The sequence below is a fragment of the Somniosus microcephalus genome, chromosome 1 (assembly GCF_052327205.1).
Source record: "Somniosus microcephalus isolate GS21.2 chromosome 1, FLI_Smic_1.0, whole genome shotgun sequence".
Taxonomy (NCBI): Eukaryota; Metazoa; Chordata; class Chondrichthyes; order Squaliformes; family Somniosidae; genus Somniosus; species Somniosus microcephalus.
In genome coordinates this window covers 186,942,949-186,970,749 of record NC_140987.1, presented here as the reverse complement: position 1 = coordinate 186,970,749, position 27,801 = coordinate 186,942,949, and the positions used below count along the sequence as shown (strand labels likewise).

Below are 27,801 nucleotides of genomic sequence, written 5' to 3'. Positions count from 1 at the left end.
CTTTTTTCAGAAAACAGTCTTGTGCAACGCATTTCTGGAGACACAACAAGGAGGATAGCTAACTGGTTTCAAGCAGCAAGAGCCAGGTATTTTTGGACTCAGGCAATAGCGCTGCAAGTGGCCATTTGGAAATTAGACTGTTTGCCAGGATTTGATGGGGGCTGCATGGGGTGCCAACGCGCAGCTGCAGCGCCATGTCCGTAGGGCTCGCAGACGCATTGTGAGAGGGGCAGTCCTGGCTAGAGGCAGAGGGGGCTACAGGTGTCGGCCACGTAGGCCTTACCCAGTCAGGCTATACCGCCAGCAGCGCTCCTACCTAAACATGAGTGCCGCGCGATGTGTTAGAAGGCTCCGATTCCGAAAGGAGGTGATTGCAGAGATCTGCCACCTGCTTCGCCGAGATCTGCGGCCAAAGCTCAGGTACAGGACGTCTCTGTCGGTGGAAGTGAAGGTGACGGTGGCATTGAACTTCTATGCCACCGGCTCCTTCCAATACGCTGCTGGGGACATAGCAAACATCTCCCAGTATGGCGCGCATCGCTGCATCCGCCACGTGACCGAAGCACTGTTCAGAAGGAGAAGCCAATTCATCTCCTTCCCCATGGCCCTCGAGAGCCAGCATCAGCGCGCATTGGGATTTGCCAGACTCGGGGAATTCCCCTTGGTGCAGGGCGCCATTGACTGTACGCATGTGGCTTTGCGGGCCCCTCTGGAGCATGGCGAGCAGTATCGCAACAGGAAGGGCTACCATTCTCTGAATGTGCAGCTGGTATGTGACCACAAGCACCGCATCATGGCAGTCAATGCCAGCTTCCCAGGCAGCAGCCACGATGCCTTTATCCTGCGGCAGAGTACTGTGCATGACATGTTCCAGGCACAGCCTCCCCCAAGAGGATGGCTCATCGGGGACAAAGGCTATCCTTTGTGCACCTGGCTCATGACCCCGCTCCGCGCGCCCAGGACCGCTGCTGAAGAGGCCTACAACGAGAGCCATCAAACCACCCGCAACATCATCGAGCTAACTATTGGGGTCCTCAAGCAGCGGTTCCGCTGCCTTGATCGCTCCGGAGGAGCTCTCCAGTATTCGCCGGACCGGGTCTCCCAATTTGTGGTGGTTTGCTGCATGCTACACAACCTGGCTATCCGCAGGACTCAGGCACTGCCACCTGACGTTGGACCAGCACCTCAGGAGGAGGAGCAGGAGGAGCATGAGGAGGAGGAGGAGGAGGAGGAGCAGGAGTACGTTCCCAGGAGGGAGCGACCAGGGCCAAGGGCCGCACGACGCCACCTTATTACACGGTACTTCTAAGCCCCCTGTCAGGGAATGGCCAGGGGCCATGAGGGAAGATGAATGCAGCCGCTCCGCAAGTCCTCAGCCGGCGAAGCCAACAAACACTAAGAAGAACAACCATGGAGACTGCATGAATAAAGATAATTTTTTATTGCACAAAAATGAAAAGCCCTTCCCACATGAATCCCCAAAAACAATAAACGGGCCCCACAAAAAGCCCAACAAACGACTCACTCCCACAAACTGGGGAGGAGCCACTCCACCTTTATTCAAACTGGGCCTCAACGTCGGCCTAACGCAAAAAATAAGCCCTCCAAAAGCACAACCATGGGCAAAATAAAGATGGCCACCGCCATATTAAAGGAAAGCTGCCCACACCCTCTACTGAGTGGCCCGCGAGGACGAGACCTTGGCCAGCATTTTGCCTCCCCTGCCCTGCCTGCTGCTCCTTGGCAAGCTCTGCCCAGTGGCTGCTGCGAGGCTGGGGGAAGGCGCCTGAGGCTCAGATGCCCTTCCGCCAGATGCCGCTGGGGGGCGGCCTACACGGCGTTTGGGCCTCGAGGGGCCGTCTGCTGAGTGGCGCACCTGAGCCTGGCCACCATCAGCTGCAGCCGCTTGCCGTTGACGCCCCAGAGGGGGAATGGCGGCGACGGATGGCGCAATGTGGGCCAGCTGGCGTCTGGGATGCGCTGGCTGGTGCTGTGGCGCGGTGGCACTCGGCCGGGCCCGCACTGCAGGATCCGCAGCAATCAGCCGACGGGCGGCTTGCTGGGATGGTCCAGCGCGGCGCCTGCCCTGGCGATGCCTGCCTGAGACAGCGCGTGTGGCAGCAGTGAGTGGCCCTGTGGTCCTGGTGTGCGTGCGCATCACATCCGCCAGGGTCTTGACGGCATCAGTCAGCATGCGGCCACTCGCGGCAGTTGCTGCCCCGAACTCGCGCACACTGGTCGCCAGCGACTCGATGGCCTCAGGCATGCGCCCCACCACGCTCATGAGCTCCGTGTGGCGCCGGTCCGAGTCGTCGGCCATCTTATCCAGCTTCCGCACCTCCTCCGAAGTGAAGGTGTCCGGACTGGAGTCGCGACTCTCCCGCTGGGGAGGAGGGGGCCGAACTAGGGGACCCTTGCCGCGTTGGTGACGGCGAGTGTGCCGAGCAGCAGCACTCCCCTCTGATCCTTCCCCCCTTTGGGGGGAAGGCCGCGGGCCACGCGCACGGCTGCTGGGTGGCTGGACGCCACTGGTCCCAGAAGCTGCATTGCCCTGCGACAGTTCCTCCAGGCACTCGTCCAGTGAGGAGGTGTCAAGCATTTCCTCCTCTCCTGCGGGACGTGACTGTTCCCCCGAAGGTCCGGCTTGCTCCTCCTCCTCCTCCTGGTCGGAGGTGCTGTCACTGGCAGCTTCAGGGTCCTGGTCGTCACCAGCTGAAAGCAGGAATGCACAAGAGTAGCTTCAGAGTGAGGAGACGGCGTCAGCGAGGGAGTTAGGACTGGTGGGATTCAGCGCATTGGTGGGACAGTGGCAAAGGAGGTAGCTCGGATGGGCCAGTGCGACGCGAGAGGGCCAAAAGGCGAGGTCCTTACCATTGCCGGGCAGTGGAGGGTCAGATACACCGCACGCTGTGGGGACAATCACACGGGCTCCCATGAGCACACACACGCGCTCCTCCAGCCGAGTGAGCTTCTGCAGCTTGGCGCAGCCACCCCTGGCACGGGCCTGCCGATTAAACGCTACTTTAGCCTGCAAGAGAAAGGACGGGCTGTAAGTGCGCAGTGAAGCCCTGATGTAGTGTGCACTGCCTCCCATGGTGGAATAGCTTGGACAGAGTGAAGCCCTGATGTAGTGTGCACTGCCTCCCATGGTGGAATAGCTTGGACAGAGTGAAGCCCTGATGTAGTGTGCACTGCCTCCCATGGTGGAATAGCTTGGCCAAAGTGTAGAGTGCCGAATGGCCATTTGATGCTCATGACTGTCCCAATGCTGCTGGCTGAGGGCTGGCCAATAGGACTTTCAGCTCCCTTTGCCCATCATGTCAGGTGTACATGCAAGAATGAGGAGGAGACTGGAAAGGCTACTCACCTTCACAATCCTGGTCAGATCGTTGTATTTTTTACGGCATTGTTTGTGGGTCCTGGGGGCCTCGCCGGTGAACGTCACCCTCTGGGCGATCTGCTTCCAGGCTTTGGTGTAGTCATGGTGGGTTGGATTCCTCCCACTCTCTGGAAACAAGATCTTGCGCCTCACCTCCAGAGCTGTGACCATTATGTCCAGATCACCCTCTGAGAAGCGCAGGGCACGCTGACGGGCCTTCTCTGGCGTTGCCATGACTCCCTGGGGCTGAGCAGCAGTGTTGAGGCCTCTTTGCAAGGCTCCAGTGTGCAGGGCGTGGCAGCAGACCAATTCGTCCCTTCCCCCTTTAAGAGCTGGTCGGCACCACGGGGTCTGCTGTCAGTGCAAAAATGACCGCACCCGCGCTGCGCCCCGCCTGGGCGCTATCCCTCTGGACCGCCGGCTTAGCGCCTAAAGGTAGGAGTGGAACGCCTCTTTTAGCGCTCCACCACTCTCTTAGGGCGAAGCCACTGAATTTCCGGCAATGGGGCGCTACTTTGGGGCGGGCGCTAACTTCGGGCGGGCGCTAAGGTTAGCGCCCCAAAACTGTCTATACTGAAAATCTAGCCCATAGTATGTAATTTGTCATGCTCAATCTGATGGCTAGAGGGAAGTCCCAAATTTTAATGAACTTCGTTTTTAAACCAAATGGTCTGAATTTTCTTTACCTCGGCGGGTCCGGTGCGGGCGGTGGCCATGTCGTGGCCAGCGTAAAGTTAACAAAATGGGGCCTATTAATAAGCCCTCCCAGCCGTTACCCGGCCCAATGAGATGGACTGGGTCTGGTGACATCATTCATGATGCATTTTCAGCCGGGATCTTTAAAGGGACCCTGGCCAGATTATATTTGAAATGTCATCTAACATAGTGCTGTCAGTGCACTACAGCATTGGAGTGCTGCAAACACTGACAATGACTGCACAGAGGCAGAGGGCTGCACCCAGGCTCTCCGATGACTCACTCCATATGCTTATGGAGAGAGTCAGAGCAGGCAGGGAGGTTCTCTTCCCTTCCGATGGGCGGAAGAGACCTCCCCAGGAGACCAAGACAGCCTGGTTGCACATTGCAGAGGAAGTCACAAGCAGGGATGTGTTCAGGAGGACCTGGGTGCAGTGCCTCAAATGTTTCAATGATCTCATTAGATCAGGAAACGTTAGTACAAAGCCACACTCAACTGCATTCTGTTGTGCCTCTCATCACATCCCCATCACTCTGCCTTCCCTACCCTACTCCTGCACATCCTTACTCACACCAACTTACCTTGCACCTCCACCCATCCCTCTCTATCTACATTATCACATCCCCATCTCACTAGCCACCCCTCACACTCGCCCACATCCTAGTGCAATCATACCAACTAACAACACATAAGGATAGGCACTTGGGTGTTTTATGCAATGTTTATGTAAAGTTTCTGTTAATGTGGTGTCAAACATTGAAACCTTTATTTTCAACACTCTCCGGTCTTGCAGATTTGTGTGCACCTTTGGAAGTGGCTTAGTGAGTTGCAGTGAATGGTGAGACATAACGGTACCCCCTGCAATGGTGATGAGTGTGAAAGAAATGGCTTGGTCATTGTAGGGATGCTTTATGGTGTTGGTGTGGGGTGGTGCCATGTGGCAGCCATATGGGTGTACAGCGTAAAGTTAACTAAATCTGGCCATGATGAGGCCATCCCTGGCCTCCCGGGCAGCAATGTGCTCAGGTGTTGTTGCCCTGTGTCCTGTGCAGCATCAGATGATTGCGGAGAAGGTTGACGTTGTTGTCAGTGCTGCTAGTGTGCCTGGTGCTGCTGGTGTTGGGGCTGATCGTGTTCCAATTCTGAGGACCAACGTGAGACAGTATAAACGGCACCGATGTTGATGCAATAGATGGCAGGTGAAGTACAGATGACAGAAGCAATCTGTCAGTGGTAAGAGAGTTCTTCCAATGAGGTGACACTGGATGGAGACTTTGCTGGAAACACTTGCAACCTGCAGAATCTGTGCTGGAAATGGACTGAGCAACAGCTTCTGCCTGAGGAAAGTGATCATCTGTCAGGTGGGAGCTTTTACAGTACATTTCATGCTGTCAAGTAATCAGCTGGCGCAATGGCCACAGAACTCACGCCTCAGGTTGACAGACGTGGTTCCCGAGCTGTGTGAATTCCGTGGCCATGCAGGGAAATTTAAAAAGTAAGTTAAAAAAGGTTGTTATGTGGTTGTAACTACCTGTTAATCATCTCAATTGGGTCGCCCGCCGCTGCCGATTGGGTCAGCTCCGCGATGATCGACGCGCCTGTGGGAAAGGCGTGTGGGGGCGAGATGACAGCGGGTTCCCGACCTGCTCTCAAAAATAACAACTTTCCCACCAGACCCGCCACCGATCACGCCTGCTACCACCCCAGAAAATTCCGGCCAATCATTTTGAGCATTGAACAATAACTTCTTTTAATTAGATGAAAGATCTTCATAATCTTTCTATCTTAATTTAATAATTAATTTTGATTAAAATGACCACATTAAGGGTATTTTGCGGTGAGTTTTACATAATCACGTACAATGTGTACTGCTGTGTTAAATAATCTAGATGGAAAATTAACACGTCTTTAAATTTAGCTGATTGGATAGATTAACCAGTGACCTATATGAAAGTGGTATAAAGAGCTATTTACTGTGTTAGACTTAGTGTATGATATGAAAAAGAATAGATTAAATTTGTTGGTGGTTTTGAGGTATAGTACCCTCTGTATTCAAGAAGATGTGCTAAGTTAAGAAGGTTAAGGGGAGATGTAATGATGTTCAAAATTATGAAGGGTTTTGAAATGGTAAATAAGAAACTGTTTCTACCTTCAGGAGGGTTGGTAACTAGAGGACACTGATTTAAAATAATTGGCAAAAGAATCAAAGGGGAGATGAGGAGAATTTTTTTTACACATGAGCTGTTATGATCTGGAATGCACGGCCTGAGAGGGTTATAGAACCAAATTCAATAGTAACTTTCAAAAGGGAATTGGATAGATACTTGAAAATGAAAAAAAAATGCAGGGCTATGGGGAAAGAGCAGGGGAGTGGGACTAATTGCATAGCTCTTTCAAAGAGTCGGAACAGGCATGATGGTCTGAATCGCCTCCTTCTGTGTTGCATGATTCTAAGGGGGAGAAATTTGGTTGGTTAGCACCTCCAGTTAGCGCCTGGCGGGGGCGCTAACTGGGGCGCTGAGGCAGCAGTGTTGGGGTGAGGCAAATTCTGCGCCCCTCTAGCGCCGCCGCTATGAGTTAGTGCCGGGGACTTTAGCGCCAGGCAGATCGTGACGTCAGTGAGTGTGCAACACTCACTGGGCACCCGATCTGCCAAACTTAATATCGCCCCCTGCCTTAGTGCCTCGTCCCAACAGCGACGGAGAGGAGGCATGAGGCAGGTGGATGCCGGCTCCAGGGGCAGTATTTAAAGGCATCCTCAGTAATGAATCACAGCTGTCAGGTTAGTGGTGTTTCACTGCTTCCTTGTCAGTTTCACAGAGTTGAATTAAGTAATTTAAAGATTGTTGAGTCACGCGTAGCCACGAGTGTTGCGGCTGCTAAAAATTAGTAATATTTATTCTCACAAAATATCAAATTGCTACACTTCCTTACATTAATGGGGGCTGTACTGGCAGTCGACCTCGCCCTCCAGGATCTACGGCAGAGGGAGCGCAGGCAGCGAGAAAGACTGGAACATGTGGCCAGAGGGAGGAGGAGGGCCATCAGGGCTCTCAACAGGAGGCCTTTCCCTCCGAGGTCTTCCGACAGCACTTCTCCTACCTTCAATGAAGCGAGGGGCAGTGTATTAGATGGCTCCGCATCAGCAAGGTGGTGGTCACAGAACTCTGCCACCTCCTCCAAACAGACCTCCAGCCTCACACCAGGATGACTTAAACCCCAGATCCCTTTTTCTCACCACATGCCCATCATACCATCCCTCTGTCATGCCATATCACAGCGTCCTCCTGGGTGCATTTTGAAATGAGAGAGACCACAAATATTGCAAACTACATGAATAAATTTATACATAAACATATCACACATACCACAATGATTCCAACAACTAATGACCCTTGCACCTGCCATAGTTGAATAGCAGTCATTGTGTGAGATGTACATGTGAGTGTTGGTAGGTAGAGATTGTTGGTGTGTGAGTGCTGGGTTCTGATGCCTTGGGCAGTGTGTGAAGCTTGTGGTACAGATGGTGGGTGGTATGTAGCATTTGGTGAAGCATTCACTCACCCTGACCACCCGAATGAGGTGGATGTGCCATGAGCCGCCTGCTTCAATCCTCCGGCTCCTTCTCCTTATTGTGCTTCTCCTTGCTGAGGCAGCTGCACAGCCAGTATTGCTGAGAATGAGATGCTGCAGTATCAATGAACCTCCCCTTTAAGTACTGGGAAAAGCCTGTGGTGATGATGACTTGAGATTAGACTGCACCTGATATTGGTCAGCGCTTTGAGTTTAACGCCACTGAGCTAGACCATTAGGGCTTGATTTAGTGCTCCAATCCTTTCTTTGTGCAATGAGACTGAGTTTTGCATGCAGCCTGAAGCATTAGCGCCTGGCGCTAATTCTCAAACTTTTCAAAAGTTACCACCCATTCCTGGGCTATAATGAATTTCTCCCCCTAGGTTTTTACTGTATGGTTGGAATTAGAGGCCAGACTAGCCTGGTGCAGCAATGTGATCTTTATATAAAGAGAACAAAAAAGAATTAAACACTGGGTAGTAGTGGAATTGTATTTTCACGATTGGATGCTAAGATAAGCAAGTGGACGTTATAATTATATCTTTCCAGTGAGTTGGACCAAGTTTTGACTCTGCAGTTGTTGCTGTTATCTACTGAATATGTATGTCCACAGAACTTCTCCAACAGGGACAGTTATGGGCTTGTCACTGTCCAGTCTTACTCTAACTCCTCACAGAACACTAAGCAATCCTGCAGCACTGATACAGAAAATCCCAACAGCGTGCCTTTCAAAGAGGATTTACTTCAGAAGCATTTAGGAGATGTAATGAAGATAGTAACTGACATGAAAAGTCAAATTATGAGTGAGGTAACCCACATGATTGAAGAACAGATCAGCATCTTAAAGGCAACCATTGTCAAGTCTTTGGAAAATGCCAGTATTGACCAGAAGAAAGCAGTAATTGCACCTCTGAAAAAAGTATCAGAAATTGAGGTAAGTCATTACCACCAGAGGAGGATTATTGGTGGCTGAACAAATAATTGTCATCAAAATGTAAAGTTCTCTTTGAGGCATAATCTGCAGCGCTCTGAATAATAACTTGATCTATTTGTTTTGAAAAATATATTTGATTATTTTAGTGAATTTTTGTCACGCATTCTTCAGATAGAATGTAATTAACTTACAATGAGACAAATCAACTCTCTTCCATTAGGCCTTGAATGGCTAGATGAGGAATTTGATAGATCTAAATATTTAGCTGAGTCATCACCTATGCACCTACCAGGATGAACTGATAGAATCAGTAGGCAGTCTAGTTTGTGTGTCAGCTTCAAATGGATACTTCACATAAGAAATGTCCCTACCTAGTGCCTTTGTGAGGAGGAGAAAGACTTGAAGAATTCAACATACAGGGGTCTAGAAATTGGCCCACTTACCGCCACAAGTTTTCGCCGCGATCAGGTCTACAAATTGCGGTCACCACTCTAGTGCCCTTCTGTGGTGCAGGACTCGGCAGCCGCCATTTTGGTGAGGGCTTTAGCGCTGCCAATAGCAGCGCTGGCCTTAGAGATGCAAATTAAGAGAGGGTGACATCAGTCAGTGAACTTGGACCTTAGCGCTGAGTTCAGCGCTGCGTCCTAAGCTCGCCATGAAAACCCAGTGTTCAGCAGACTGACAGATGCGCTGGCAGCACCTCTTAAAGGAACACACACATCTTTCAGGTAAATTTGCATTTAAGCATCTGGACTGAATTTTTAAAAATTTTATTGAAGTAGTGGCTCGGCGCAATACATGTTAAAAGTTTTTAAGTGTGCAGGGAGTCCTGCTGGACACTTGAAAGGCCTCGGATGGTAAAGGAAGGCCTCAGAGAAAATTTTAAATTCTGGAAATACTCAGCAGGCCAGGCAACATCCATGGAGAGAGAAACAGAGTTCACATCTCAGGTCGAGATGCTGCCTGACCTGCTGAGTACTTCCAGCATTTTATGCTTTTATTTCAGATTTACAGTGTCCTCTCGCAGAGGGAAGAGGAAGATGCAGAAGAGGAAGAAGCAGAAGGAATGATGTAACCCAGACAGCCCCTTTCTGGCCCGGATATCCAGGATGGAATCATCCGCCTGCAGTACCAGTGACCACAACCCCAATTCCCCTTTCAATATTTGTCCTGCACCTTACCTTCCCTCTGTTATTGACCATCACATCGTCGTTTTGGCCGCAATGCTGAAATAAAAGCCACCACTAAGCAAACTTTCCAATCCAACTATATACATCTATCCATCCAATATGACATCAAGAAATCAACTCATCAGCCTTATGCATTCTCTTAGTGACTGTCTTGTGTGTGCTTTTACCTGCCCTACTGATGTCATGCAGTGCTACCCCAGTGGCTGCAGCATGGCTGGTGGAAGGCTGCTGACTTTCAGTGGGGGACACTGCAAATGGCCTTGCTGGTCGACGTTGGGAGTGTCAAATCGAGCGACGGTGTTTCTGTTTCTTCTTCTTCACTCTCCTCTCCCTCTTCTTGGTCTCCCACTGGCTGCGCAGACTGGATTTCTTGGGTGTGTGAAATGAGGAAGGCACAAGGGTGATGTGGTGAGGGGAGGGTGGGAAAGCAAGAGGTGCATGTGAGAAGGAGGATAACGTATGAGGATACCAGCATCTTGTATCTTTTCAGCCCCGCTGCTGGCCAAGGGCTCAGCCATGCCCCTGCCAAGAATGGCCAGCACTGTCTCCTCCAATTACTGATAGGTTGATTGGCATTGCATTTACAATTATCACATCATTAAAATGGTACTTATGCTCTTAATCACCAGTCCTAACTTTCTGCGGTTAATTTAATCGGCAATTAATGTGCATTTCCAGCAAGTTCTTAAAAGTAACGGGGAAGCTAAGGGCGAGATGTCATTTGTGTGAAGCAAATGGTGGAGTGGTGTAAATCAACCAGCAATTTCTGGAGATTCGCAATTCACGCCGTATCTCTTAACCCTCTGAATTTGCTGGCTGATTTGTGCATTAATAATGTTGTGCATCGTTAACACGCCGTTATTTTTCCAGCAAGATTCGGCCTAACATCATAACTATAATAAGAATGAAATTTTCTTGAACCTTTAGCCTTTAGTAGGTGCAAGTAGAGTGGAACCTGTGTCAGCAGAATATCTCGGAAAATGACACGAGAAAATGACATTAGTTAAACTGAAACGATTGACTATTTCAGATTTCATTACATATATATGTAGTTCTAAAAAAAATTGCAGTTATGTTAGATACTATTTGGGTAGTAGATTTGTGCTTATGAAAATTGATAGTTTACTTCTGCTAAAATAACTTCTCAACATGACTGAGATTATCTGAGGAGATGCTTACTTTGACTGTGCTTTCAGGCAGTGAACTGGATGGCTTTGCATTGCCCTTTAATTCTAGTACCTAGCTTTTAGTTCATCCCAAACTAGTTGGAAAAAAGTTCTCTTTCTCATGGCTGTAAGGATTCTAAGTGAAGTGAGTTTGTACAATTCACTTCCTAGTAGGTATCACTGCATAAGACAAAACTGTAATGTATGTACCTTTAAGGGGGGAACTACTTTCTACAGCTCATGTATACTGTAGTGCCGGCAGTGACCACACCTGTATATAACGCTGAGTAGTAATCTGTTGTTTCAGTTGCAGTTTGAACCACATTGAGTAAACACCTGTTGTACCGTTCTCTGCAGTCCTTTTCTTATTATTACACGGACGTAACAGTGGCGACGAGCAAGTTCGAACCTACCTGCAACTCTGCATCACCTCCCAGGGATTCGTTCCTGGAGAACAGTGGAAGGAGGTCGAGTCCAGAAGTACGGGCGTCGACCACGGGCAACCGCCCAGTCATCCAGCGGAGATTTGAGCATCGCAGGGGAGGCTGTCGAGAGCCAGGCTTGGCTTTCCAGTCACGGTGGTCCAGCGAAACGGGCTGGCAACAGGTACTGCGCAGACCCTTCCCGGACAGCAACGGGCTAGAGCCTGACCAAGCAGCACAGAAAAAGGCCGAGCAGCGTCGACGGGGGAGAGAGAGAGGGCAGAGCGCACAGGGCGCAGCCGGTGTTCAGGACCGAGCGGCGTCAATGGGGGAGAGAGGCGAGAGAGAGCAGAGCGCAGCCGGTGGTCAAGGGCCGAGCAGCGTTAACGGGGGAGAGAGGCGCGCAGGAAAACGCAAGGCGCTGCCATTGCCACGAGGACCGCAGAGAGCAGCGTTGGCAGCAGCGCAGGAGCAGCGCACGAAACCCACAGGGCATCGCCATTTGCCACGAGGACCATCGAGAGCGGCGTTGGCAGCAGCGCGGGAGACGCCATTTTAAGCCGCAGCGGGGAAGAAAGGAAAATGCGGGAGACGCCATTTTAAGCCAGTCTAACCACACCCAAAAATGCCGAAGAGTGGCAGTATCACTGCGTTCGACAATGAAGTCGAAGATTGGACGACATATGTCGAACGCATAGAAGTATACTGCAAGACAAATGAAGTGCCAGATGACAAGAAAGCGCTGGTATTGTTGAATTCAATGGGTGCAAAAAATTATGGCTTACTACGAAACCTAGTAACCCCAGAGAAGCCAGTAGAAAAGGATTTTGAAAACATAGTGTCAATCCTACAGGACCACTTAAACCCCACACCGCTGCTGATAGCAGAAAGATTTAAGTTTCACAAAAGGAACCAGCATAAAGGTGAAAGTAATGCTGAGTATTTAACGGAACTGCGCAAGCTATCGAAACACTGCCAGTTTGGAACGGGACTAGCAGATACTTTAAGGGACAAGTTTGTGTGTGGGCTTCAAAGTGAAGGAACCCAGAAACGGCTTCTATCAGAAAAGGATCTTACGCTGGACAAGGCTTTCAGCATTGCAATCACACGAAGCAGCAGCACGGGGCGCTGCAGAGATACAACGGAGACCGCAAGAATATGGCACAAATGAAATGTCATACGGAACAGTGAAGTGCTATCGCTGCGGCAGAACAACACACGACCATAATGATTGCTGGTTCAAGGACAAAGAGTGCAGACAGTGTGGAAAAGTAGGACACATAGCAAGAGTCTGCAGGTCGGGAAAGAAAACCAGCAGCAAGAAATCTCCACAGGAGAAGTACAAGAAGGTACATAAGGTGACGGAGAGTAGTTCAGACGAACAGAAGAGTGATACAGACTCCGGAAGCAAGGAGCTGGGTTGTCTGAAACTACATAATGTGATCAAAACGGAGGATCACCAAACTATCTGGGTCACGCTCAAGATAGCAGGAGTCCAAGTGAAAATGGAATTGGATACAGGATCAGCCCTAACAGTCATAAACCGAAGGGACTACAAGCGGCTATTCTCACATATACCCTTGAGAGATAGAAAGATTGTCTTGAAGACGTACACGGGGCAAAAAGTCTACCCCAAAGGAAAAATAAGGGTGAACGTTATATATAACGGCAAGGAAACACCAAAAATGGACCTATATGTATTGCCAGATGGAGGACCACCACTACTAGGACGTGAATGGATCCAGAAGATACAGCTAGATTGGCATTCCATACAAGCACTGACTAGATGCCAAAAAGGACGACGACGTCACACCTGGACGACTGTCAAAAATGCTAACTGATGCACAAGAAGTGTTCCAGCAGGGACTCGGAACACTAAAAGGCATAACAGCGACGATCAAAATAGAGGAAAATGCAAGCCAAAGTTTTTAAGGCCAGACTGGTACCTTATGCGATCCGCCCAGCCGTCGAAGCAGAGCTGGAAGGTTTGGAACGTTCAGGAGTACTGTCCAAAGTGGACTGGAGCGAGTGGGCTACACCCATCGTTCCTGTAATGAAGAGGTCGTTGAGTAATACGCCTGGGGAACCAAAGAAGGTTCGCATCTGTGGGGACTTTAAGGTGACAGTGAACCCAGTCCTTCACACTGTACAATATCCGCTTCCGCGGATTGAAGATATTTTCGCCTCGCTATCTGGAGGGAAACGCTTCACTAAGATTGATCTGGCCCAGGCGTACCTGCAAATGGAAGTAGAAGAAGCCTCGAAACAGTACCTCACGATCAACACTCATAAAGGTCTCTACCAATACAACCGGCTGGTGTTCGGGGTAGCATCAGCTCCGGCTATTTGGCAAAGGGCAATGGAACAAGTCCTGCAAGGGATTCCAGGGACCCAGTGTTATTTGGACGACATCCTGGTCACGGGCAAAAATGACAGTGATCACCTTGCCAACCTGGAGCAGGTGCTCACTAGATTGCAGGAATATGGGCTCCGAGCTAATCGCCACAAATGCGAGTTTTTCCAGAAGCAGATCTCGTATTGTGGCCACGTTATTGATGAAGAGGGGTTACATAAGTCCCCTGAAAAGATTGAGGCAGTAGTCAAGGCTCCAGCACCGGAAAATGTGTCACAACTGAGGTCGTTCCTCGGGCTGGTGAACTACTACCATAAGTTCTTGCCGAATTTGTCTACCGTACTATACCCACTGAACACCCTACTGCAAACGGGGGTACCATGGAAGTGGAGTGATGAATGTAAACGAGCTTTCCAGAAGAGCAAAGCATTGATCACATCAAAAGAGGTGTTGGCTCATTTCAACCCAGCACTACCAATTCGGTTGGCGTGTGATGCATCACCCTGTGGCATTGGACCGGTGCTGTCGCACAAATTCCCGGACGGCTCGGAGAGGCCAGTAGCCTTTGCGTCTCGGTCACTAACCTCAGCCGAGCGTAACTACGCCCAGATTGACAGGGAGGCCCTCAGCCTAGTGTGGGGAGTGAAAAAGTTCAATCATTATCTGCACGGGCAGAAGTTCACCTTGCTGACTGACCACCAACCACTTGTCTCCATCTTTAATTCAAAGAAGGGCGTTCCGGTGATGACTGCGCAACGGCTACAAAGATGGTCCCTTTTTCTAGTGGCGCACCAATATGAAATCGAGTATAAGGGCAAGAAACAGCATGGAAACGCTGATGGGCTATCACGCCTGCCACTGCCGACTGCGGAGGAAGCACCAGCAGTGGATCCTGTCGAAATATTTCATTCGACTATAATTGAATGCTTGCCAGTAACTAACGCTGGTATAGAGAAGGAGACCCGAAATGACCCGACACTGTCTCGGGTATATGATTTGACGGTGAAGGGATGGCCAGCACATGGCGACTCACTGCTGCCAGCATTCTCAGCCAGAAGAGAACAGCTGTCAGTATGCCAGGGGACCTTGATGTGTGGATCCTGAGTGGTAATTCCACCCAAGTTAAGGGAGAGAGTGCTCAATGAGCTTCACGAAGGTCATCTGGGAGGGGTGAAAATGAAAAGCCTTGCTAGGGCTTATGTGTGGTGGCCGGGGATCGATCAGCAAATCGAGGACCTGACAAAGAGCTGCTCAGGATGCCAGAAGGTCCAAAATGCACCACCACATGCCCCTCTACACCCATGGGAGTGGCCCTCATCTCCATGGCAACGGGTGCATATTGATTTTGCTGGTCCATTCATGGACTCAATGTTTTTAATAGCCGTGGATGCGCACTCGAAATGGCCTGAGGTGATCAAAATGTCCTCCACCACCACGGAGAAAACTATGCAGTCCTACGGACCATTTTTGCCAGGAACGGCTTGCCAGAGCAGATTTGCTCTGATAACGGACCACAGTTTGTGTCCGAAGAGTTTCGAAGATTTATGAAAAGGAATGGGGTAAGGCATTACACATCCGCCCCGTATCATCCAGCCACAAATGGATTGGCTGAGAGGTTCGTACAAACCTTTAAAAAAGCAGTAAAGGCTATGTGCGATGACGACATTCCACTGCAGCATAAGGTGGACAATTTCCTGTTAGCCTACAGAAATGCTACACATGCAGTCACCAACCAGGCCCCGGCCATGATGTTCTTTAACCGAAGGTTGAGATCTCGTCTGGATTTCCTCAGACCAAATGTACGAAGAGATGTTGAGAGTAAGCAATTCCAGCACATCAATGAGAAGCCGACAAGGAGCTTCAATGTAGGGCAACCAGTCTTGGCCCGCGACTACCGAAGAGAGAAATGGCAACCAGGAACGATATGCACACGGCAGGGGCCACTAATGTACACAGTGGACGTTGGGGAGAGCATCGTGAGACGCCATGCTGACCAGATCCTAGAGTCACAGGAACAAGTCAACCCCATGCCTCGCCCATACGTACCTGGTGATGAACCCGACGTACAGGTAGCATCTACCCCAGAAACAGTAGCATCGGAAGCTGATGAACCAACCGACGACAGGGGGCCAGAATCGCCTCCGCACCAAGAGCAAGACACTCGGGAAAGGCGCTATCCAGAAAGGATCAGGAAGCCTCCCCAAAGACTGAATTTATAAATAGACTATTTTCAGCTAATGCTGCATGTTAAAAGTGTTAATTGTAATTAGTTTGATATTTAATTGTTAAATGAGTGTTATGGTACTGTTAATCTAAAAGGGGAGGAATTGTAATGTATGTACCTTTAAGGGGGGAACTACTTTCTACAGCTCATGTATACTGTAGTACCGGCAGTGACCACACCTGTATATAACGCTGAGTAGTAATCTGTTGTTTTAGTTGCAGTTTGAACCACGTTGAGTAAACACCTGTTGTACCGTTCTCTGCAGTCCTTTTCTTACTATTACACGGACGTAACAAAAACTACCTGCAGTTGCCACTGAATTGGCAGGCAAGGGCTGCAAGGATTCCTTAGCACAATGCTTCTCAAACTGGGGTCTACGGGATCCATGACCAGAGCTAATTTCAAGCCTGCTCCTCTTTATAAAACCGACACTGATTCAGTTCTTGCGAATTATTATCAACGGCTGGGCCTGCCTCCTCACAGAGTCCCACAGCTCTCACTCACTTTACAATGAGCGTATTCTGCCGGTCAAGTCGATTCCTCTCCCTAGTGCCGCCACCCTGTGCCATCCTCCCGACACATGATCAGGGCGTCTGCGAGGCCCTTCAAACACGTGCCTGAACATGTTCACGCAAACATGTACAATCTCACAATGCAGCTGTTACAGAACATGCCAGTGGGACAGTATGGCGGTGAGTCGTGCTTCCAGCAGCATTCCAGCATGTGCGTGGGTGCTCGTGCCCTCACTCACCTTGGCCAGCCTGCTGACGGCTTTAAAAGTGGCCGTCTGTTGCTGTGGAGTATCCAGACTTGGGGCTGAATTTTGCCGGTGCTCAGAGTGCGGGTTTGGAAGTGGGTCCGCTGTCAAAATCACAAAGATTGACAGCGGGTTGGTATCCCGCTATAAACCCGCCTCCTTATCAGGTTTCCAAGTGTCAGGTCTGTCATCCCAGAACAGACCTGACACCAAGTGGCGGGTCAGCCAATTTAGATAGTTAAAAGCTTATTAAAAGGTAGTTAACAACCATTTTCCCATGTACTTAGCAATTTACCAGGTTATCAACGAGGTTCCCAGAGAGCAGCTATCACGTCGGGTAAGTATATCGGGTTCTCAATGATTCTGCATTGCTGTGAATAGGTGAAAGCTGCAAAAGTGGTATAAAACCTATCATTTCACAGCTGTTCACTTCCCAATCTTAGAAGCTGGAGCATTAATAATTTGAAATCGACTTTTGAGCTTTATGCACTTTTGAAGTGTTTGGAGTAATCTCTCTATCCACTGTCACCTCCTTGGAACAACCTCTCTCAAACATTGACAGATTACTTCTGTCATCTCAACCTCACCTGCCATCTATTCCATCAACATCGGTGCCCTTGAAAAAATCTCACCTTGGTCCTCAGATTCCCAACACGATCAGCCCCAACACCAGCAGCACCAACATCCACACCAACTTTCTCCGCAATCAACTGATGCTGCACTGGTCACAGGGCATCATGACCCATGCACTTTGCTGCCCAGGATGCCAGCGATGGCCTCGCCATGTCCAGATTTGCTTCAGTTAACACTATACACCCTGGCTGTTCCCTGCATTTCTCTTGTAATTGACGCGCAGTGAAGATCATGTCCATTGTGCCCCTTAGTGGGCGGAATCTGCATTGCGACTCTGGGAGGAGCTCTTCAGCTACTGGGAGAAGGCGATTGAGGAGGATTCTTGCAATGACTTTCTCTGTGGCAGACAGCAGGGAAACTCCTCTATTTACCGCAATCAGACTTGTCACCTTTCTTGAAGATGGTCACAATTACGGCGTCTTTGAGATCCCTCAAGGACACCCTCAAAGCCTCCTTGAAAAAGTACAACATCCGCACCGACACCTGGGAACCCCTGGCCCAAGACCACACAAAGTGGAGGAAAAGCATCCGGGAAGGCGCCGAACACCTCGAGTCTCTTCACCGGGAGCAAGCGAAAGCCAAGCGCAAGCAGCGCAAGGAGCGCACATCAACCCAAGCACCCCACCCACCTGCCCCCTCAACCACCGTCTGCCATACCTGTGACAGAGACTGTAGGTCCCGAATTGGACTCATTAGTCACCTGAGAACTCATTTTTAACATGGAAGCAAGTCATCCTCAGTTCCATGGGACTGCCTAGGAGAAGAGAGACACCCTGGCTGCCACATGATACACCAGGTTGACACCACCCCACAGCAGCACCATAAAGCATCCATACAATGTCTAAGTCATTCCTTTCACACTCATCACCATTGGGGACGTTATGTCTCACCATTCACTGCAACTCACTAAGACACTTTCAAAGGTGCACACAAATCTGTCCAAGAACGCAAAGTGGTGACAATAAGGATTTCAATGCTTGACAACACAGTAACAGAAAGTTTACATGAACATTTGCTAAAACACCCAAGTGCCCACCCTTGTGTGTTGTTAGTTGGTATGATTGGGCTAGGATGAGGGTGAGTGTGAGGGGTGGCTAGTTACATGGGGAAGTGATAATGTAGATAGAGAGGGATGGGTGGAGGTGCAAGGTAAGTTTGTATGAGTAAGGATGTGCAGGAGTAAGGTAGGGAAGGCAGAGTGATGGGGATGTGATGAGTGGCACAGCAGGATGAGGTTGAGTGTGGCTTTGCAGTAACGTTTTGTGATCTACTGAGATCATTGAAAGGTTTGCGCCACTGCAGCCTGGTCCTCCTGAAAACATCCCTGCTTGTGTTCTCCTGTGCAATGTGCAACCAGGCTGCGATGGGAAGGGAAGAGAACCTCCCTGTGTGCTGTGACTCCCTGCATAAGCATATGGAGGGAGTCATGGGAGAGCCTGGGTGCAGCCATGCACCTTTGTGTGCACCTTTGTGCAGTGCTTGTCAGTGTTTGCAGCACCTCAATGCTGTAGAACACTGACATCACAACTGTTAAAATGAAAATAAAGTGGAAATTCCAATTCAAGGTCAAGACATGGCATATCCAAATCCATATGAAAAATATCCCTTAATCACGTATTTATGATTTAGATGTTACAAGCTTTCCCTACTTTAGGTGATCAGGTACAGTGGCATCTTTGGTCTCAGTGACACCAGATTGGATGTTACTAGATTGTACTTGCGAAGACATCTAGCACTCATTCTAATCTCAAGTTGTGTGAAATGACTGTTGTCTTACCCGCATTAGAATGGGATAATGATGCTCCTACTGCAATACGAAGCAAAATAAGTGAAGGAGAGATTCACAGCTCTTCACCTGAATTTACTGAAGCCATATTTGCAGCTGAGGCATGAAGTAAAGTGTTGAGGCAGTGAGTTGGGAACAAGATTGGGACTAGAAGTGGAATGGGAATTTAAAATATCAAACTGCGACTTTCAGACCTGCCAGAATACAAGGAATGTTAGCTAATTCCTTTACCACTGTCGCAAGTGTATTTACTTTAAAAATAAGAGCTTGAGTTTGTTCTGCCCAAATGGTGAAGCCAACATCAAAATCTGAGGCAATTGTGGGGTTTGCACTTTTTTCAAATCAGGTCAGCAAACTATCTAAAAGCAAGTATTCAGTGTAAGGAGAGTTGAAAAATATTCTGACTTTATAAGTTGTACTATAATTACAACAGAAAACTCCAGCACTATGTGCTTGTAGAATAATAAAAATTGCTGTCCAGTTTAATCTTAAAAATGTAGTGTAAAAACAATCAAAGCAATTAGTACCTTTCATAGTCCGTGCTGTAAACCGCAGTGGTTTACAGATTGCAGTAAATCCCCTTCCCTTCAGATTAGTCAACTAGTTGACATCATATTCCATTTAACAGAGTTCTGAAGGATATTGCTTGTGTGCTGGATCTCAAAATTTAATTTAAGTTTACAACTGATATAATACCACATTTAAGATCTTACAGTAAAGGTGGTAGAAATTGTTCTGGAAACCTGGGTGTAGCCAAGGATGAACAAGTAAAACTGAAATAATAATTGAACTGGTCATTTCTGTCTTACGAAGGTATCTGTGAAAGCTTCGACAGCTGCCTCAGTTTCTTCAAGTCAAAGTGATGCTAAGGTAAGTGAAAAAAGAGTAAAATGTGAAATACATGGCAACTGCCAATGACAGCAAAGGAACTGCACAAACAAACCGATTTAGGACACCTTCGCAGATCATTCATCAAATGCCTTTCAGATATCAAAACAGAGCAGTTCTTTACTCTATTGCCCCAACCTGTGTTTCCCATATTCCCAAAATTCATCCTTCAATTCAGCAAAATCCTCTCATACTTTAGCCAAATCCAGGCTGCATGAATAACCCATCACACCCTTCCAGAAGCAGACCAAACTCTAAACAATGCTTCCAGTCTTTTATTCCAAGCATCATCACATCTGTCTGATCTTTGCCTGTACCGTGCTTCCCCACATGTGTGAAAAACAAACTAATTCACAAAAACAGATTTAAAATTCACCAATCAGTGATTGTAGAAATTAAAGTCATAATTATCCCACTTCACAGTCCCAGTGTCGAGGCTGCCCTCCAGGAGGAGGAAGCCAGGAAATTACCGCTTAAGTGTAAGCAGCAGTTGCCTGGGTTGTTTTCAGTAACATATTTCACCGCTGTCAGAATATGTTTCCGCTGAGGTTTGTCACCAATTGAAAAAATGTCTTTTATTTTTAAAGGGTGAAGATGCCTTTGACCTGCTTTCAGAAATGCTCCCATCAGAAGCACCAGACAATTCAGCTCCTAAATACACTGGTCCTGCAGTGAAGGTACAAAGAAAAATTGTCGCCTAATACTTTTAGGGGAAGAAATTCAGTATCGTCCCATTTGGGGCGCAATTATTGGCCGGGCGCAAAGTTTAGCACCTGGCGCTAATTATAGCCTCCTACTGCAAACTTGGCTTCTATCGCCCCTGGAGGTAATTGGAGTACTAAATCAGGCACTACACACCTGTTTTAAGGCACTAACGCCGAGGAGCGAGGTGCAACCTCAGAGCGCTGGCAAAGCTCATGTGATGTCAGTCAGCAATGGAAGACAGACACACTGGCGCCAGCCAGTTCTTAAAGGGGAGGGTCGATCTAGCTCTCCATCCACACCCTGCTCATTGCAGTCTTGAATCTCGGCCTGGAGAGACCTGTACATCAATTCTGCTGGAAAGAGCAACGGAGAGGCCCAGGGAAAGAGCTCAGAGTGCAGACCCCATAGTCTCTTCTAAATCGATGCAAGGAAGGTCAAATCAAAATGAACCTGAAAAGTGCTGCTCAGTACCCAAAACTCCTTCACACAGCGTTGAACTCTCCAGAACTCTCTCTCTTAGAATGCGTGGTGCAATAATGTCGCTGACTAAAAAAGGCAGGAAGTGGTCGCCTTTAAATAGCGCTCCCCCAGTCCCTTCCCGACTGCAAAACGTTCCCCTCAACCTGTTGTTGCTAGCGGAAGGTGGAAATGCAGGTGGCGCCACTCAATATCCAGTCTGGGGCATTGCACGCTCGACTGACGTCACGATCTGTGGGCGTAGAAGATCGTGGCGGTAGTGTTTAGCGCCACCACAAAATGTCTGGTCAATTTCGCGAGCGGCGCAAACATCGCCGCGCCCGGGTGCTAGTTGCTTTGCGAGCCATTGGCACTAACGGGAGGCATAAAGTATCCAAATTTTTCCCCCTTAGTCTTTGAATAAGATTCCTGTTACTGCATCATATGTTGTTCGGTTTCTAGGTAGAGCTAATATACATCTGTACACATGAAATTGGTCTGTTGGTAACGCTGTCCTGTCCCCAGTCCAAACAACAACAACTCGCATTGATATAGTGCACTTAACATAGTAAAATGTCCCAAGGCGCTTCACAGGAGTGCTTTAAACAAAGTTTGATACCGAGCCACATAAGGAGATATTGGCCCAGAAATTCGGGTCGGGGGGCTTTCCGCGGGTGTAAGCCCCCGACCTGCACTTAGCTTGCGCGCCAGCCGTTGAGCTGTGGGCCCCCGTGGAATTCCGATCCTGAGCCTGCTCCAACTGCCGGCGCACAGTGCTTGCGTATCCCAGGGGCGCAGTTAGTTCGATGCGTCCCCTGGGATCACGTGGGCCATGGAGAGCCAATCGGAGCAGGGAAATGCCCATTCATAAGTTTGACAGGAAGAGCTGTCAAAACTTAGAAATACTGCGGTCCCCAAAACATCACTAAATCTTCAAATACATTTTTTAAAAACATCACATTTTTAAAATAAACTATAAATTACATGAAATAACTATTTTAAACAATAATTAAAATTTTTGAAAAAAGTAATTTTATTTTCTAACGGGGCTAAAAATAAACTTACCTTTCTTTAAAGTATTTAAAAATAATAAACCTGTGGAAAAAATGTTTTAATTTTAATTAATTCACCACTTACCTTGTAAAAAGCAGGCCTTACGCCTGCTTTTTAAATGTGTAACTTCTGGAGACTTACCCTTCCGGGAGAACCTGTAAAAAAAAAAGTAAGTTCGATGCGCACGCGCTGCCTCTCCTGCGCACGCTTTCGACCTCTTAACCCCTGCTTTCAGGGGAACAGAAGTGCTGGTTTCCCGCACATGCACAGTGCTTGCAGGAAAGCAGCACTTCCATTGGGCTTACGGGTGAGTACCCCATGCGTACTCACCCGTGGAGACCCGAAGTTCTGGGCCATTAGGGCAGGTGACCAAAATCCTGTTGAAAGAGGTAGATTTTAAGGAGCGTCTTAAAGGAGCAGGAGGCAGAGAGGCTGAGGGAAGGAATTCCAGAGCCTTCTCTGTCAACTGCTATAGGCTTTTACAGGCAGCTTTTCAGTGCCTTGAATCATTTGATAAATGTTGACTTGGTTCACTTAACTCCAATTATCATTTTACTGAAGCACAGAATATGGACATTCGATCTTAATATCTATGTGAATTTTGGTTTTGAATAATTATATTTCTCATATTTTCAGGAATCAGATGCTACTAAGAAGAAAGCTGAACGAGTGGGAGAAACTGAAGGATCTATCCCACCTGAATACAGATTTAAAGAGCAACCTGATCCTAAGGTTCGATTCAACAATCACTTTGAGCCAAGCCAGTAATTGTTTCAATAATTTTGTTTTTTCAAAATTTATCCATGTATAGAACATCAAGAAAAAATTCTACAACTGTCTAATGTAAAAAACAAACGCTTAGATAATGTTGTTGCAATAGTAGAAGTGATGCTGATATCATAGGTCATAATGAATCTGACAGAGAATTACAAGATAGAAATTGCTGAAAAATTAAAACTGAAATCAATGCAAACCAATACCCTCCATTGATTAATCCTGCTACATAATAACTAAATATCTTTGCAGTTCAACTTATTGATCAGCTGAGGTTCACACAGACGCCATGCGTCAATGCGCTGTAAAATGCTGAAGTATTTTGCCATATTTATATCAGAAGGTTGTGGGTTCAAGTCGCACTCCAGGAACTTGAGCACAAAAATCTAGGCTGACTCTCCAGTGCAGTATGAGGGAGTGCTGCACTGTCAGAGGTGCCGTCTGTCGGATGAGACGTTAAACCAAGGCCCCATCTGCTCTCTCAGGTGGACGTAAATTATCTTGTGCCACTATTTCGAAGAAGAGCAGGGGAGTTATCCCCAGAGTCCTGGGCAATATTTATCCCTAAATCAACATCACTAAAACAAAAAGATTATCTGGTCATTATCACATTGCTGTTTGTGGGAGCTTGCTTTGTGCAAATTGGCTACTGCATTTCCTACATTACAACAGTGACTACACTTCCAAAAAGTACTTAATTGGCTGTAAAGCGCTTTGGGACACCCGGTGGGTGTGAAAGGCACTATATAAATGAAAGTTTTTCTTTCTACCTTGCTGCTTTACCAGCTGCTTTCAATTCTAAATAATGCTGAAGCCTCGAAGAAAACTCTGATGAAGTTTGTTTCTTGCAACAGGGTAAAGGTAAACTGGCCTCTTCATCCACTGTTCCAGGAGCAAAACCAAAGGCAACAGAGAAGGTAAAACTCAAATATTTTTTGCTTGAAGGAGCATTTGGTTCCCTGCAGTAAAACTCTTCAGGTCACCATTCCATAAATCAATTACATTTATGCCCTTATTATATTCAAGGCAGTGATGGAAGTTTGTTAAAGGACACCTCTTCAATTAGTGCCAGGGTTAGGATTAGCAGTGATACTCCAGTTATTGTCCAAGATTGGAGAACCCCACACTCACACATTATAAGGTTTATAAGAAACAAAAAATGGTGAGTGTGTGTGGCTTCCTACTTATTGTTGACAAATGTAAGAAGTCACACAACACCAGGTTATAGTCCAACAGCTTTATTTGAAATCACAAGCTTTCGGAGCGCTGATCCTTCGTCAGGTGAAGTGGAGAAATGCATAAAGACACAGCTTATATAGTCAGAGAATAATGTCAGATGTTTACAGGTAATCTTTCCAATTGCCATTTATCACACCTCGGCAGAGAGATAATCACAGCAATCAAAGGTGTGAATGGTGTCCAAACAGGTCAGTCAGGAAAACATTACATCAAAGAACAATGAGGTGGGGTCACAAGGGGTCAAATATTGCAGATGCTGGGGTCTGTATGAAAAAGAAAAAAACAGACAAAAAACATTTTTTTTTTGCTGGAAATCACAGCAGGTCCGGCCGCATCTGTGTAGAGAGAACAAGCCAATGTCGACTCGAGTCTGGATGACCCTGCGTCAGGTGGGGTTACATGTAGCGTGACATGAACCCAAGATCTCGGTTGAGGCCGTCCTCATGGGTGCGGAACTTGGCTATCAGTTTCTGCTCAACGATTTTGCGTTGTCATGTGTCTCGAAGGCCGCCTTGGAGAATGCTTACCCGAAGATCGGAGGCTGAATGTCCTTGACTGCTGAAGTGTTCCCCGACTGGGAGGGAACACTCCTGCCTGGTGATTGTTGCGCGGTGTCCGTTCATCCGTTGTCGCAGTGTCTGCATGGTCTCGCCGATGTACCATGCTCCGGGGCATCCTTTCCTGCAACGTATGAGGTAGACAACGTTGGCCGAGTCACATGAGTATGTACCATGTACCTGGTGGGTGGTGTCCTCACGTGTGATGATGGTATCTGTGTTGATGATCTGGCATGTCTTGCAGAGGTTGCTGTGGCAGGGTTGTGTGGTGTCGTTGTCGCTGTTCTCCTGAAAGCTGGGTAATTTGCTGCGAACGACGAAATTGAAGTTCTCAGCCGAGGGCTCAATTTCTGCCCCACCACCAAAATGGACCCCACCGGTCTCGCGGCAGACACAGAGGAATTCATCAGGAGAATGAGGCTCCGGGAATTCTTCCACAAATCCCAAGATGTCAGCAGCGAACCCAATGAGACAATCAATGATCCGGAACAGCAGACAGAGGGATCCGCAGTGCAGCAACCGAAGAAGAAAGAGTCAAATTGGACCCCTCCGGAGGGTCGCTGCCCTAAGCTTGACATGTATGCTCAAGCTGTCAGGAGATGCATCAATGCCAGATTTATCAGCCGCACTCACAAGACAGTCCAGAATGTCACCCGAGCACAACGCAATGCCATCCACGCTCTCAAGACCAACCGCAACATCGTCATCAAACCAGCAGACAAAGGAGGCGCCATCGTCATACAGAACAGAACGGACTATTGCAAAGAAGTATACCGACAACTGGACAACCAGGAACACTACAGACAGTTACCCGCAGATCCGACCAAAGAACACACCCGCCAACTCAACAGACTGATCAAGACCTTCGATCCAGACCTTCAAAGCATCCTACATGCTCTCATCCCACGTACTCCCCGCGTGGGAGACTTCTACTGCCTCTCAAAGATACACAAAGCCAACACACCCGGACGTCCTATCGCATCAGGGAACGGAACCCTGTGTGAGAACCTCTCTGGATATGTCGAGGGCATCCTGAAACCCATCGTACAGGGAACCCCCAGCTTCTGTCGCGACACTACAGACTTCTTACAGAAACTCCGCACCCACGGACCAGTTGAACCAGGAACACTCCTCGCCACGATGGACGTCTCGGCACTCTACACCAGTATCCCCCACGATGACGGCATCGCTGCGACAGCCTCAGTACTCAACACCAACAACAGCCAATCTCCAGACGCCATCCTACAACTCATCCGCTTCATCCTTGACCACAATGTCTTCACCTTCGACAACCAGTTCTTTACCCAAACACACGGAACAGCCATGGGGACCAAATTCGCACCCCAATATGCAAACATCTTCATGCACAAGTTCGAGCAAGACTTCTTCGCTGCACAGGATCTCCAACCAACGCTATACACCAGATACATCGACGACATTTTCTTCCTATGGACCAACGGCGAAGAATCACTGAAAATACTACACGATAACATCAACGAGTTCCATCCCACCATCAAACTCACCATGGACTACTCCTCAGAATCGGTTTCATTCTTGGACACACGAATCTCCATCAAAGACGGACACCTCAGCACTTCACTCTACCGCAAGCCCACGGACAACCTCACGATGCTTCACTTCTCCAGCTTCCACCCTAACCACGTTAAAGAAGCCATCCCCTATGGACAAACCCTGCGAATACACAGGATCTGCTCAGACGAGGAGGAATGCGATGGACACCTACAGACACTGAAAGACGCCCTTGTAAGAACGGGATATGACGCTCGACTCGTCAATCGGCAGTTCCGACGGGCCACAGCGAAAAATCGCACCGACGTCCTCAGAAGACAAACACGGGACACAACCAACAGAGTACCCTTCGTCGTCCAGTACTTCCCCGGAGCGGAGAAACTACGCCATGTTCTTTGCAGCCTTCAACATGTCATCGATGACGACGAACACCTCGCTAAGGCCATCCCCATGCCTCCAGTATTCGCTTTCAAACAGCCGCCTAACCTCAAACAGACCATCGTTCGCAGCAACTTACCCAGCTTTCAGGAGAACAGCGACCACGACACCACACAACCCTGCCACAGCAACCTCTGCAAGACATGCCAGATCATCAACACAGATACCATCATCACACGTGAGGACACCACCCACCAGGTACATGGTACATACTCATGTGACTCGGCCAACGTTGTCTACCTCATACGTTGCAGGAAAGGATGCCCCGGAGCATGGTACATCGGCGAGACCATGCAGACACTGCGACAACGGATGAACGGACACCGCGCAACAATCACCAGGCAGGAGTGTTCCCTCCCAGTCGGGGAACACTTCAGCAGTCAAGGACATTCAGCCTCCGATCTTCGGGTAAGCATTCTCCAAGGCGGCCTTCGAGACACACGACAACGCAAAATCGTTGAGCAGAAACTGATAGCCAAGTTCCGCACCCATGAGCACGGCCTCAACCGAGATCTTGGGTTCATGTCACGCTACATGTAACCCCACCTGACGCAGGGTCATCCAGACTCGAGTCGACATTGGCTTGTTCTCTCTGCACAGATGTGGCCGGACCTGCTGTGATTTCCAGCAAAAAAAATGTTTTTGTCTGTTTTTTTGTTTTTCATACAGGCCCCAGCATCTGCAATATTTGACCCCCTGTGACCCCACCTCATTGTTCTTTGATGTAGTGTTGTCCTGACTGACCTGTTTGGACACCATTCACACCTTTGATTGCTGTGATTATCTCTCTGCCGAGGTGTAATAAATGGCAGTTGGAAAGATTACCTGTAAACATCTGACATTATTCTCTGACTATATAAGCTGTGTCTTTCTACATTTCTCCACTTCACCTGATGAAGGAGCAGCGCTCCGAATGCTTGTGATTTCAAATAAAGCTGTTGGACTATAACCTGGTGTTGTGTGACTTCTTACATTTGTCCACCCCAGTCCAACTCCGGCATCTCCACACCATGGCTACTTATTGTTGGGCAGCAGGATAAGAGAAAC

At 48.4% G+C, this 27,801-nt stretch overlaps 1 protein-coding gene across 29 annotated transcripts in view; it reads left to right on the top strand.

The window, feature by feature from the left end:
- The window catches only part of cast (calpastatin), a 337,875-nt gene that overhangs the window by 194,481 nt on the left and 115,593 nt on the right, over positions 1-27,801 (top strand). For 28 of the 29 annotated variants that reach the window (XM_085988382.1, XM_085988220.1, XM_085988200.1 and 25 more), the window contains 4 exons: positions 19,928-19,984; positions 20,590-20,679; positions 22,853-22,948; positions 23,845-23,907. In XM_085988382.1, the coding sequence (XP_085844508.1) occupies positions 19,928-19,984; positions 20,590-20,679; positions 22,853-22,948; positions 23,845-23,907 (306 nt within the window). The remainder of the gene's footprint in view (positions 1-19,927; positions 19,985-20,589; positions 20,680-22,852; positions 22,949-23,844; positions 23,908-27,801) is intronic. The other variant, XM_085988296.1, reaches the window with a different exon arrangement.